This window comes from Rhopilema esculentum, chromosome 11 (genome assembly GCF_057945365.1).
Source record: "Rhopilema esculentum isolate cy_ngs chromosome 11, ASM5794536v1, whole genome shotgun sequence".
NCBI classification, from domain to species: domain Eukaryota; kingdom Metazoa; phylum Cnidaria; class Scyphozoa; order Rhizostomeae; family Rhizostomatidae; genus Rhopilema; species Rhopilema esculentum.
In genome coordinates, this window is record NC_142825.1 from 3,776,739 (window position 1) to 3,791,465 (window position 14,727).

A 14,727-nucleotide genomic window follows, 5' to 3' on the forward strand; every position below is an offset into this window, starting at 1 on the left:
GCTTCATCGTGACGATAGATCAACTCGAAATGAAGTTTTAAGCCCAAAGAAACGATCTGACTTACACAAAAATACGGAAAAAGTTATTCAAAAACACGTGTTTCCTTTAGAATCGGTGATAGATCATCATCACCTATAAGCGCCAACGACTCTATAATTGCAACCTTCAGATAAAAGAAAATCAACAACCGACAACCTCTTGGGTCGTCATTAAGACAATTCTACCGCAACTTTTTCGTTGCTAACGCATAAGACGCTATATCTTTGTTGTAAGCTTCCATTATTTCAGGATTTCACGATAAAGAGGGCAAGAATTGAATTTTGACGATTTTTTGATAACACAACAAAACAACTTCTTATATATAATACTTAGAGAATACGGTTACACTTTTCTTTCCTAAACTATGACTCTCTCGTCTACCCTCATGAAACCTCCATGACGAGTCCTTAGCACGATGCTCACTGTTTGGATATTCACACGTGGTTACTCTCAAATCTAATTAAAGGCATGATATAATTTCGGCGCACGGGGGTACGCTTCATAATTCTAACACACTCCCCCGGTTGAATACTTGTAATTCAACAAGATATAATTAATTTCAACAAAACAGAACAATAGCATTATAATGAATTTCCAATAATTAATAACAATCGTCTCTTCTTCTAATTTCTCCGATTATAGCAGCGTTTCTTTTTGCCTTTCTACTAGATACACTAATCTCTGCTTGGTCTTTGTCTGGTACAGTTTCTAACCTAGTACTATCAGTTTTATTTTCTGAACTACATTCACTAAGTTGAACTTCTAGCGGGATAAGATGTTTTAACGACCTGGTTAAAATAGATGTACCCTTCCTATTTGGGACCTTGACCTTGGCAGCACGGACATTCTTATCATTACCGATTATGAGGTCTTCTACCTTACAGATTTTCCAAAAATTACGCTTCGACTGCTCATCATATAAGACAACAATATCACCTACAGAGACTTGTGGCTTTACGTCTAACTTCTTAGAACTAACGATTTCACGCAAACTCGACAAATATTCCTCCTTCCAACGCCTTGAAAAATCATTAAGTATTTTTCGGTGATATTTTGCTCTCCGAGTTAAAGATTCTTGTGTACTTACAATTTCGAACAAACTGTCATTAGGATCATCTAAAATACGTCGACCATAAATAAGGTGTGACGGAGTTAACGCATATGATATACCATCGGTATCGTCGTACACATATGTGATAGGCCTTGAGTTGATTACCGATTCAACCTCTACCAAATTAGTACTAATTTCGTCGAATGTAAGTGAGGCTCTGCCTATTATTTTCCTAAGACAACGCTTGACGGACCTCACCATCCTTTCCCATACACCTCCCCAGAACGCGGCTCTTTGGGCGATAAACTGCCAAACAACGCCCTTCCCTGCAAGCTGAGCTCGTACAACCTTAGAAAGAAGAATTTTCTTAACTTCCTTCGAGGCTGCTTGAAATGTCTTAGCATTGTCAGATAGTATCCTTCTAGGCAAGCCTCTCCTGGCACTAAAGCGTCTGAATGCCTTAAAAAACGTATCAACATCTAGGCTCTCCACTAATTCAAGATGTACTGCTCTGGTGGACAAGCATGTAAACAAGCAAATGTACATTTTTGACTGTTGCTTAGACTTATTTTGCGACACGTATAATGGCCCAGCAAAATCTAAGCCTATGTTTGAAAACGGTGGACCATCATCGACTCTATACTTAGGGAGATCTAAACACGGAATAGTACTGTACGGAAGGCCTTCAAGCCTTCTACAGAGGATACATGTTTTAAGTAAACGCTTAACGACCTCTCTCCCCCGGAGTATCCAATACCTACTCCTTAAAGCACATAATGTTTCTCTCACCCCATTGTGAAAGACTTTCTCGTGATACTCCTTTACGATTAAGGTAGAATACCAGTGTCTAGTAGGTAATAAAATTGGTTGTACAGTGTCCAACGATAATGAGGCATGTTTTAAACGCGATTTAGCTCTTACTATACCATCTTTATCTATAAATAGATTGAATTGGGACACAAGAGTAGGAGGCCTAACCTGTTTTCTGGCTGGAGCATGCTTAAGATACGATATTTCATCAACAAATACCTCCTCTTGAACGGAACGAATAACTAATTTTTCTGCCTCAATTATTTCTTCAACCGTAAGCTCATCCGTAGAATTTTCAAGTCCTTTGATTGATTTACGAATATTCGAAATGAATCTTAAGACATATGCAACTACTCTCAAAAGTCTAGCTTTATTACTGAATCGATTCATTTCTAGAACCTTTCCGACGTGTATATCATTATTCGACCCTTTGACTGCAAGCGTGTAGGTTACTTCTGGTGGGTTTTTTACGACTTCACGATACGCTTCGTATTCTTCACTGCAATTGTTTACCATATTATCTGGCCATTCACTAGCGGGTAATTTTAAAAATTCTGGTCCCTCCCACCAAAGACGATTCTGGGCAAGGTCCTTCCCGCCCAACCCCCGGGAGGGTAAATCAGCCGGATTTTGGACTCCTGGACAATGACGCCATTGACTCTTATCAGTTAAACGATTTATTTGTTGTACCCTATTTCTTACGAATTGTTTCCACGGTTTATTGTTACAAATCCAGCACAAAACCGTGTACGAATCCACCCATAATGTTGTAGTGAAGGAGTTCATACCCAACTCCTCTGAAAGGACTTCCTTCACGTTACTAATGTGTTGAGCTAATAAATGAGCACCCATTAATTCCAGCCTTGGAATTGTTTGACGTGACAAGGGTGCTACCTTTGCCTTAGATGTTACAAAACGAGTTACCAGAGTACCGTCTTCATACTCTATCCTGATATAAATTACACAACCGTAAGCTTGTTCGCTAGCATCAGAAAATCCATGTAATTCTATATTACTTATTTCTGTCTTGTTAAAATAGCACCTGGGAATACGAACTGAGGATAGGCTTTCTAGCTCCCTTAGGAAGGAATAAAACTGAAAACGTGCACCCCCCTGCAAACCTTCATCCCAGTTTATTCCTTCTAAACAAAGTGTTTGAAAGGCTACCTTCATTCGCACGATGAATGGACTAAGTGCACCTAATGGATCAAACAATTTTGCACATAACTTCAAAAGTGAACGTTTTGTTACAGGCAAACTTTTTCCGTAAGAAATAACATCATTAAACTGGAAATACAATTCGTCAGAATCATTGTCCCAATTTATGCCTAAAATCTTATTAGTAGTATGAATACCTACCATTGTGTTGGCAAACGAAGAATCTTCCTCTTGTAATTGAGTTTCATTCTGTTCTATTTCTTTGCCCATTGTCGTCTTGGATTTGGAATTACTCTCACATTCTAACTCAACTGTTAGTTGTTTTCGCAATTCTGCCGAGTTAGAATTAAATTTCCGCAAATTAAAAGCCCCTTCAGCCAATATTGTTTTAGACGTGCGAGCAATATCCAAGGCGCTGTCCGATGTTTTGGTACTGCACGATAAATCGTCCACAAACAAACGGCCTAAAACTTCTACAGTTTTTGGAAAACGTGCAACGTACCCTTCCAAATGTTTCCTTATTGTAGCGCCAAGGATGCTTGGAGAAGGGCGTAACCCAAATGGAAGACGACAAAATCGAAACTGGATTACGGACGGTTTATCTGACTCAATGTCACTAAACCATAAAAAACGCAATTTATCACGATCACTTTCTCTAATTTCCACTTGTAAGAAGGCCTTTTCTATGTCTGCTGTAAGAGCATATGAATGACACCTAAATCGAAGTAATACATCCAACAAATAAGGAAGATAATTAGGCCCGTTCATGAGACGTTCATTTAGTGATAAATGATTTGATGATGATTTTGCACTACCATCGTAAACTATTCTAAGCTTAGTAGTCTCACGGTCTGCCCGAACTACTCCGTGATGTGGTAAAAATTCTACATCTTCCTTGTTTTCTAGCTCAGCTGGGACCCTTTCTATAATACCGTTGTTAAGCTGCTCTTGAAAGATTTCATTGTACTTGCGAAAAAGTTCTGGATCCCTTTTAAAACGTTCCTGTGAAGCAACCAAACGATTAAGGCATAACGTATATTTACTATCGAAAACAGGCTCAACGATGTCATGTCTCCAAGGCAGATTTACCTCATAACGCTCTCCGTTATTTTTAATGTTGCAAGACTCTTCGAATGACGGTTCATGTCTAACGACGGGTTTATCAATGCCGCACCCCCAAATTTCTTTAAACGATTCGATAATCTCCTCATTAGGAGAACTAAAATGATCATCACCTGCAATTACGAGATTTGTAATGCTATTTAAACTTCCGCTAGGGTTGGAGTCCCCTGGTGAAGTTATGGGTCCAGATAAAAGCCACCCAAATTCACTGCTAACGGCTACCGGACCCGAATCCCCCTTGATAACTTCACCCTTCACAACACTATGATAATAATCGGCTCCAATTAATATCGATACACAATCACTGACGTTATTGAATGACTTATTGTCCGCAAGATATAACCCTTGTAAATGTGGATAACAATCAACGTTAATGGGAGATGCACATGGAGAGCAAATGGTAGGATGGCTTAAGGCTGTTATTTCTACAGGTTTATCTTGTGTTTCTAACTTGAACTTAACTAGGTCACACTTATGCTTCTGATAACTATTAGTCCCAAACGTATTGAGACTTAATACCTCTGTAGAAATAGGCGTTAACCCTAGCTTATCCTTCAACTCATTGGTAATGTAACTGCGCTGACTACCTAAGTCTAACAATATTCTAACTGGTACCTGGTTTCTAGGCTCCACATAAGCGTTCGTTCGTGCCATTTGCAGCAAAACGTTCGATTTAACATTTCCTTGTGTTGTGGCAGTCACTGTTCTTGTGTCATGGTTCTCAGGTATATCACTGTTTCTTCGGTCCTTTCTTGCTCCTTTTCCTCCATCGCAAATCGACTGGTGATGGGATCCTCCGCAATTTCTGCAGCTTCGTTTTCTGTCACAATTTCTCGCCAAGTGTCTCGTGCTTAAGCAAATGAAGCAACGTCCTGACTTGTACAATCGTTCCTTTCGAACTTTCAAGTCGGTGACAATTGTGCACTCAGCAGTGTAATGTTTTCCTTCACAAAACACGCATTGTATCGGATTTTGACCTTTGACATGAAAGGATGACGCAGTTCCTTGAAAAGGTGGCCTTGTTTTCTGCACAGGTGGTGTCCTTTGATCCTTGACATTTATATTTTCGCTCATTTCACGCGCATCAACTTCCTGTTTGATAACTTCCATCACTTCACGTATTGACCAAACGTCCTTTGACACTTGTCTTGCGATCTGCAAACTTATCTCAGCAGGTATTCTCGACATGATAATAGGAATGAGGAGACTCCCATAGTGCTCTGATGTGATTCCTAATGCCTCGAGACTTCTTACGTGAACGTTGATGCGATCATAGATGGTACGAAGTTGATTAGCCCTGTCTGTCGAACACGTTTGTAGTTTAAGTAATTCTTCCATGTGCGAACTAATTATTTTCTGCTTATTGCCAAACCTTTCTTGAAGCAACTTTACAGCCGATTCATAATTTGCCTCAGTGACTGGGAGCCCTTGAATGGCTCTAGCCGCTGGCCCTTCTAAAAGTGAGTTCAAATAGTTGAACTTGTCTATGTTCGCCAGATCCTCATTTTGATGTACTGTGCTCTCGAATGACTCCCAAAAACTTGTGAATTTGACGATATCTCCATTAAAACGCTGTAAGTTTAGCTTTGGCAATTTCGGCTTTGCTACGATGTTCCTGAAAGATCGGGAGGGGGAGCTAAAAGCGGGCAACGGCTCAGGCCTTTCGGCCCCTGACGTTGCGGGCTCTGTTTCTCCCTCTCCTTCCTCATCAGGCCTGGGATAAATTTCCTGCGAAATTTCAATGACGGTTGAAGGTTCTCTTTCTAAAATGCAACTCTTAATTTTACTAACGACGAATTTTATGCCAAGTTCGATTTCATTTGATTGTAAAATGTCAGCTTCCAATCCCTGTACGTCTATTTTTCCAACGATTTCATTATCCAACGTTTGCAACAACTCAGTTTTGCTTTCTAACAATTTTCCGATCACTTCGAGCCGTGCCTTGCGCTCTTTGTTCCATTCATTGCTCACAATGATGGCTTCTGCTTCCTTTTCGAGGCGTGTCACAACCGATCTGTGTGCTCCTCGTGTCGCTTTCAGTCTTTCGAATTCTTCGACCATATTAAACGAGATTCTTGCCCACACTGTTGGGCGCCATTGTGTTGTAAGCTTCCATTATTTCAGGATTTCACGATAAAGAGGGCAAGAATTGAATTTTGACGATTTTTTGATAACACAACAAAACAACTTCTTATATATAATACTTAGAGAATACGGTTACACTTTTCTTTCCTAAACTATGACTCTCTCGTCTACCCTCATGAAACCTCCATGACGAGTCCTTAGCACGATGCTCACTGTTTGGATATTCACACGTGGTTACTCTCAAATCTAATTAAAGGCATGATATAATTTCGGCGCACGGGGGTACGCTTCATAATTCTAACAATCTTCGCTGTTACATTACACATCTGAAAAAGCAAACATTGAAAATATTTTGAACTTTTGGAAAAAAAGTTGATACTCTAAAAATTGCTTGAATCTTGCAATTCCTTAAAAAATTCCTTAAATCTCACAATTCCTTAAAAATATCCTTGTAAAGTAAAAAATTCTTAACAGTCAACATACATGATCATGATCACTGTTACTTGTCGATTGACATTTACCATATGTATGTCCTTATTGGGTATGGAGAATCAAAACATGTAAGCTAGTACTGTTTTAAATCAAATATTAAATCAACATTCAAATTATAACGCTACATGATGCCTACGATACATGATGGATCTTACGAAGATAACAAGGAGGGTCTGGGCCCCAACAAACTTATTGCTTGCACTGTGTTCGTGGAAAAAGACTTTGAGGCTGTTTAAAAAATAAACATGTGAAAGATGCACTTCCTTGTAGATCAATGCAAAACGGAAGAAAATGCACATGCAAACTTAATAAAATAGAAATCTATCTACAGGATGCACGTTATGCCAGGTCTTCACTTTCATAAAAGGAATATACTGTAGCTTTAGGTTCGAGTGAAAATGCAGAATTTTTTGGTTGAAATGTGAAAAATGCAGAACGTTTATAGATGAAAAATGCAGACTTTTAATCTGATTAAATTTGATGACCATAGAACTCCTAACTACTAGAATTTTGAATGCTAAACATCACAGTTCAGTTAAATTATCCCGACGTTCCTGATCCACGACTGCTGACGATCGTAAGCATCTCGAGGAAGTGTTTCCATTGAGGTGTAAACAAAACGCAGACGATTCAGGGCAGAAAGTCTTGGTTTCCGGTACCAGACCAGGTAAATGTCTCAATTATTCAGAGATTTCAATGCCGATAGCTCTGCCAACAAAAAGTTACTACTATTAGATAGTTATTGAAAAATTCAGAGACCTTCTAGGGGGCGTGATCGTGAAATTAAATTTCCAGTACCGTGAAAGCGCGATTTGCATTTATTTTACGCGGATTGCGTGATTCGGCATGGAAACCTGGTACCCCCTACCTACTGTGGTGGTGTGGTGTGAATTCCACAGAAAAGAATGGATACCTGGTACCCCCTACCTACTGTGTTGGTGTGGTGTGAATTCCACAGAAACGCCAGACATATAACAACCTGCTTAACTTTGCGTGTTTACCCATTACCACCATTTTATTTGTTCGTGAATACACAATTTTACAAAACATATTTGCAGTTAAATGTGAAAACGGGATTTGTTGTTTTAGAGACTCAAGACTGTGCTGTTGCCAGAACACCCGCATCATACAGTTAGCAACACGAACCATCACCACTTCTTGGTAAACAAGGACTTTTGGCAGGGATTATACCCGCATTCCTGCCAAATCAAACTAGTGCGTTGATTCAAAATCAATAATTTGAAAAAAATATACTTTTAAAGGAAAGTTCGTTGTGTGCTAGAAGAATTTTCAGTAAAAATCGTTTTCGTATATTTTCTTATCAAACCATCTTTTCTTGCTGTATCGTATTGCTTTTCTTGGAATAAACAACAACCTGCTTTTTGGAATTATATATACTTAGCTAATGATGATGCGATTGTTTGTTTATCAAGAAGAAGATTACAATTGGTTCCTTGATCTGGGACGCTGACAATAAAAACAGGAAAAAGAAACAGGATTTTGATTAAACAATGGGGCAAAGCAACAAGCTTTCCTTTGACACGTGATGCAAGTTTTGATACACAACAGAACTGCCAGCCAGCGCGGAGATAGAAGGCAGAAGAATATAGATTTATATTTGTATATGTTTTAAAAGTAGGAATAAAAAGTAGAGTGCAAATTTGCATTTTCCAATAACGTCAGAAATTTCTCAAACAATACATCAGTGGATGAACTCATCCTTCAATATAATATTGCGAAGGAGCTTACAGCAACAACCACACGCAGCCTGAATAGGCCTGGTTTGAACTGTTGCGATTTGCGTTGCTTGGGGAGGATGAGAATTATGAAGAGATATAAAACGCTGTTTCCTGAAGAATTGATAACCTATTTATATGAAATCTGATTCGTAACAGGAACATATCAAAGCCTTTGGAATGCTTGCAAGTAAGTGACATCATTGGGTTTGGTTACTTCCGTATTGAAGATTAGATGAGTAGTGGAGTAGGGCTAAGAAAAAGTGTTATGTTGCACTTGATGAAGCTACACCTGCTGTCCAGCGTTGTTTGTATTAAAAAATGAAACGTGTTGCATTGATGCTTTATTATTCGAGTTGTTTTATCAAGTTGTGTGCAAGAAAGACCGAATAGGCTATAGAAGAAGTCATTTGTTGAAAATCTTCAACGTCAAATTGAAGAAAAGGTTGATATTTTATGACGAAAAGAAAACCTGTTGAAATCTGCTAAAGTTTTTTTAGTTAAAACAAGGCGTCGTGTTGTAAGCAGTTTAGGATGCCCCTTTTCATGTGGCTCAGTTCCATGGAACTTCATTCACCGTCCTTCGTTCAGGCCTAAAAAAGGGATTCTCATTGTCAGTCACCATGTTCATACCACAGGTGCGATTTCATGCGCCTTTTGTGTAAGCAATTGTAGACGAGTTCTTTGTTAAACACTTCGGTACAAGATGATACTCTATTATCACTAGATTTCCATCCCTTTTGAACAAAAGCAGTCAGTTTTATCTTTTACACAAAACATTTTTAACAATTTATATTTAAAGATTTTGAACCCACCGACCCTTTTCAAAGACCCCTGTTGAGTCATCACTACGTAATTCAAATAAAAGTGTTACAACATTTAATCAATTAAGTAAGATAAAAATAAAGTTAGAAATGAGTGTTTTAATATTAAATTTATTAAATGAGCTAAATTCAGTGCAATTTTCAACAGAGCCTTATGCAGCCATTTATGACATAACTCATTTTGTTGCAAAAGACACCCTTAATATAACATAATAGAAATATATGATATGTTTCTTTCTCTAGAAACCAACCAAAACCAAAACACCTGTTTCTAATATATAAGTGATTAATATGTAATTCATTTCATAATATTATGTATACATTGAGTAGGGTGCTGTTTTACCTTCGGAAGTCAAGTTTCTTTTTTTACAACTTGGTGCTACAGGAAAAGATCTGTAAAGAATTCAGAGGGATGAATAGAAGTGTCAGAAAAACTAGAACAAAATATTTTTTATTCATCTGTTTAAACAGTAAACAGTTAAGAAAAATGTTATAAGTAAACAGTTGAATTACCATATCAGCACTAGTTTTACTAAAACTATATGATTCTGTTACAGATGAAACTTGTTAAATTATAGTAATAGCATAAATATATATCTGCTGTCCCTAGCTGAGGTATAGTTTACAAACAAGAAAACAGAAACAAAAGGGTCAATTATTCCCCATCTCAACTGCAATTCTTTAGAATCTTTAATGAGTTACTGTTAACCTATGGGTGTCTAAGTTCTGTGTTTGGGTAGTTTAGGCCATTAGGAGTGAGTACTTTTGATTTTTGAAGCAAAAAATCCTCTTTTTTCCAGGGGTTTTTTTAAATCTATCTACTTTAAATTTATTGTTTTTAAATTAGGAACTTAATTCTTTATGCTAAGTTTGACACTGGTGGTTAAAACAAAAGAAACATTCCTATATTTATGCACACAATTTTTTAGCAATTTTTCTGGGCCTTCAGAGCTCAAAATGTATGATAAGGTATATGTAGAGACTAATTATGTATAACAGTTGTAAATTGATACATATATATCTATAAAGATATTTGATAATCTTGATAGATTCCTATTGAATTTAGACACTGGTCTTGTTGCTTTCTGTTTTTGATACATGCTCTTATGCTTTCTTTTAGAATAAAAGCAATGTTCTTAAACAGTATCATTAAACTGTGGAGGGACTGCTCAACAAAGACTTTTCATTGTCACCACAGACAAATATTAAAGATCTTTTTGCTGTTTTCATTAGCTTTCTTGTTGTATTCATTGTTTTTATGGAAACGTAACAGAATTCATACTAAAAGAACTTTTGGAAACATTGATGTTCAAGCTGTTGCTGTACCGGAATCTTTCAAGCAACCTGGTATTTACCATTTCAACAAAATTGTTGTGAAACCTGATATTACCAATGATAAACTTTTGTTCCTGGTACTGATTTCATCTTCAGCGGGAAGTCAGAAAAACAGGGATAGAAGAGAAGCCATTCGCAAGACTTGGGGAAACTGCCATGATAACCAGTTAGAAGAGGCATTAAAAAATCAAAGTTTGGCGCATTCTATTGCCAAAGGAAGTGAATTTGTAAAGGATTATTATAAGTGTAAAGTATTCTTTTTTGTTGGAGAAACTGGCAATAAAACGGAGGATGCCAGAATGAAGAAAGAGGCCACAGTTTATAAAGATTTAATAATTGTTGGTGTCAAAGAGAATTATAGAAACATCACATGGAAACTAAGATCAGCAATGCAATTTACATCACATTTTGATATGAAATACCTCATTAAATCTGATGATGATGTTTACATTAATTTACCAAGGCTAGCTGAATACATAGCTACTGGACCAGGGTTCTCAACCCCAATTTATGGTGGAACAACCTATACTGGCAAGGTTGTAAGAGACCCTTTGCATAGACATTATGTCCATAAAATTGACTATGAAGAAAGATACTATCCATTGTATTGCAAAGGATCAATGATTGTTTTGTCTGGCAGCTTGCTGTCTTCAGTTGTGGGAGCATTCGCACATCTTAAACCTTTCAATATTGATGATGCATATCTTGGAATCACGCTTAATAAACTTGGTGTATCTCCATTCAAACTTGAAAAGATTGTGCAGTTTCAACATCTCCCAGTTTTCCTAGACTATCTGCATTTATGTGATTTTTCTTGGTTGGTGGGTGTTGGTGATGGGTTAGATGCTACAAGAATTCACAGTGTCCACAGAGCCATGACTCTGGGAGACTCATTACCTGTCTGGATGTGTTTGCATCTTAATTTGTACCCGCTGATATGTTTACTACTTGTGGTGTTCTTTGCTGTTGCAGTTTTCAAAGCAAGAAATTTATTATGTTGAAAATATAAATTTCCAGATATGATTAATAATAGTTACTAGCCTACAAGGTAACCAGAAATCTTAGTTATTATAGTTTGAAAATAATCAGGGCTCTGAAGACTCATGTTTAAGAAATAAAAATTTCAAAAGTTTGCAGTAAAATGCCCTATGCAGTCATTCTTGATGTTAGGTAAGTGATCAAAGATATTTAAATTTATGTATAGACATGACTTAAAGCGCATATGAAAGATATTTTTGTGATTTCTTTCACAGTCCTTCAATATTGTGATTTCTTGAAGGACTCAACAGTCCTTCAATATTGTTTGAAATTTAACACAACAAAAAGTTTTTATGCAACTTTGCTTTTCACAACTAGTTCTCCTTTCCTAATATCCAAAGAAATTGAACCATAAGAGATGTTGTGAAATATCATTTACTTTTTATAGCAATAGGATTTTATGGAGATTGAAAGGGAATTGTTTAAGAAAATTCCAAAAGGAATGGCTTGGTCAGCAACTTGAAGTCCTGTAGATGATAGCTCATACATTGAACAGTATAACAAGGGTGGGCCCAGTATAACATACATATCTAAAAAATATGTGTGACTTATAAATGTTAATTTAAATTAACCTTATGAAAAACTTCATGTTAGTCATGCAGTCTTTCTGTTAGATTTTGTCTCCAATCTAGAATCCAGGAGATGAAATTTATCTGATCGTTTTTGTTTTCTGATGAATTAAAATTTATCTGATGTTTCTGTATCTCTGTCTTATGCTGTTTAAATTACTGTATTAAATTATGAGGTTAAAATTTGTTGCATGTACCAATATCAGTCTAATAATGATTTCAATATGAGCTATATAATTTTGAACTTTTTCTGTCAATTACAAGCTCAATCACTTGTTCCTTGAAGTATATATGTGTAGTTATAATTTGTGTTGTTTAAAGTGTGTTAATAATATATATTTAACATGTTAACTACATGTGAGCAAAATTTAGTCCAACCTTAAAATTTCAACTGATTGAATATAAGTAATTCATATCTAAACTGTCTTGCCATTAGTAATTCTCCTAGCAAGTTTCAGTGTTTCCATTTGCGTTTTACAGGATTATGAACTGAGGTGTTTTATGTAGGAGCTAAAATACCTTAAGAACCAACACCCCCATAGGATCTGTTTAAAACCAGTGGCGAGTACCAGGGTGTGAGGGGGGTAGTTGCCACCCCCCAATGTCTTTGAGGACAATGTTCATTTGTTCAAAAACAATGGGAAAATGTGACATCATCTTATCAAAACAATAGGCTTGCCCCCCCCATATTTGACCAAGGGTTCACCCTGTTTAAAACCCAGATGGGTCAATGCCTAGAGGGAAAATGGGACCACTCAAGATTTTAAACACTATGTTGAAAGAATCTTCAGATGGAACTTTTAGCCATCTAGTTACTAGAATATGAGTGGACCCAGTATGAACTCACAGAACTTACATTTCAATGCTCCAAGCCCTTACTCAAACCTCGTCACAATAGATATATTTTGGAACTACCCCCTGGCTTTGTAAACCTGCATAAGGATAAGGATGCCCTTTTTGGCAAAACAGTTGATGATGTGCTTCACAGAAATATTGTTGAATTAGCAAAACTGATATATTTTGGTTGTTGATGTGTTGTGTGAATTAGAATTACTTTAACGTTTTCCAGTTACAAATCTTTGTGTGTTTTATATTGGTAACCCTGTCAACAAGAATCCTGTAAACTGACTATGGCTTTTGTAACTTGATAAGTTATCTTTTGTTCCTTGATGATCAACTACAATATTATGTGGCTCAACAATGGATTATTAGTTGCCAAACCCAAGGGGCGATTCACTCTTGCAAATAGCGTACAAGATTTTGCCTAAAACAAAAAGATTTGTGGAGATTTTGGTATAAAACAGTAGGATTTTCATTAAAGGTGTACGAGATTTTCTTAGAGTGATTTGCCCCTCGGCCAAACCTATTGTCAAGCGTTTGACTTTTGGGGTTATCTATTTCAAACCAAAGCAGTACAATTTTTTCTAGGATTTAACTTTCACTCTTAAGACATCTTTTTTTCCAATCTGGCATTGTTGCTATCCTAGCTAATAAATTTTGTTTTTGTCCATATCTATAACTGTTAAACAGCGTTGTGCAGGGCGGGGGAAAAACGGAAGATAAATTTTAGACGGCTTATAAATGAAATTTTCAACAAATTTGGAGCTTTTAGCCCCAGCTCTGTAAGGGCAGCGTTTTCTTGGGAGCAGTATTCATACTAAAATGAAGAAAGTCCATGTACCTTTCTAATTTTATAAACGTTTTGATGTTGAATCGTCAAGTTCACAATTCTGAATTAAAACATGCAATGCATAACGCATGTCAATCAAATATTGATAAAACTAGTAAGGAATATCCATTGAGAATTATTTCGTGATAACAGAACAGATAAAGCATAGGACAACGGATTCCAAAAAGAAACCTTTTGCACCAGAGCGTAACATGGTGTAATTAATTGTCGTAGATAAGTCAGTCAAACATGACTCACTATTTCCTCGTAATATCTCAACTCCCTAGAATATTACGATATGTAATCAGGGGTGCCGTCCTAAAAAGTAAAAAGTGGTTATATGTATTCACCGACTCAGGAGCGAAGGAATCTTTTTGGGAGGAGTAAGGAAGTGGCTTTTGCCGACAAAATAGGGCTTGTCTCACCCTGTACGGGTGTGGTTAAAATATAAATACTCTTATATGCTGCTTTTATGCATTTCTCTTTCAAAGTTCATACTTTCGTGCCACACTTTGAAAGTTCAACTACTACAGAAGTGTTAATACGTTACAATTGTTGCAAAAAGTTTACAGGAAGAGTACAAAAACTGCATCCTTTACCCGACAAAAGTCCTTAATGTGCCGACGGAAAAAGTGTTGGGGGGTACCGCACCCCCTTTGGTGACACCCCTGCACGACCCAAAAAGACTGATAGAAAATTGTTCACACACAAAATACAGTATAGTAAAGGATTGCCAAAATAGAACAGGTCAAACCATACATGTGGTCATTAAGGGGGCTGAATCCCTTCCGCGGTTCC

The 14,727-nt window shown here is 37.0% G+C and overlaps 2 protein-coding genes across 2 annotated transcripts; one reads left to right on the plus strand and one right to left on the minus strand.

Moving 5' to 3' along the window:
* Nucleotides 1-641: 641 nt before the first annotated feature.
* On the minus strand, nt 642-6,242 carry LOC135694254 (uncharacterized). Its single transcript, XM_065212940.2, has one exon. It carries the CDS (start codon nt 6,240-6,242, stop codon nt 642-644), a length of 5,601 nt encoding a protein of 1,866 aa, XP_065069012.2.
* Nucleotides 6,243-8,273: 2,031 nt separating this feature from the next.
* On the plus strand, nt 8,274-13,403 carry LOC135693292 (beta-1,3-galactosyltransferase 1). Its single transcript, XM_065211729.2, has 2 exons — nt 8,274-8,684; nt 10,439-13,403. The coding sequence occupies exon 2, from the start codon at nt 10,449-10,451 to the stop codon at nt 11,652-11,654; it is 1,206 nt and encodes a 401-aa protein (XP_065067801.2). The 5' UTR covers nt 8,274-8,684; nt 10,439-10,448; the 3' UTR covers nt 11,655-13,403.
* The last annotated feature ends 1,324 nt before the right edge of the window (nt 13,404-14,727 follow it).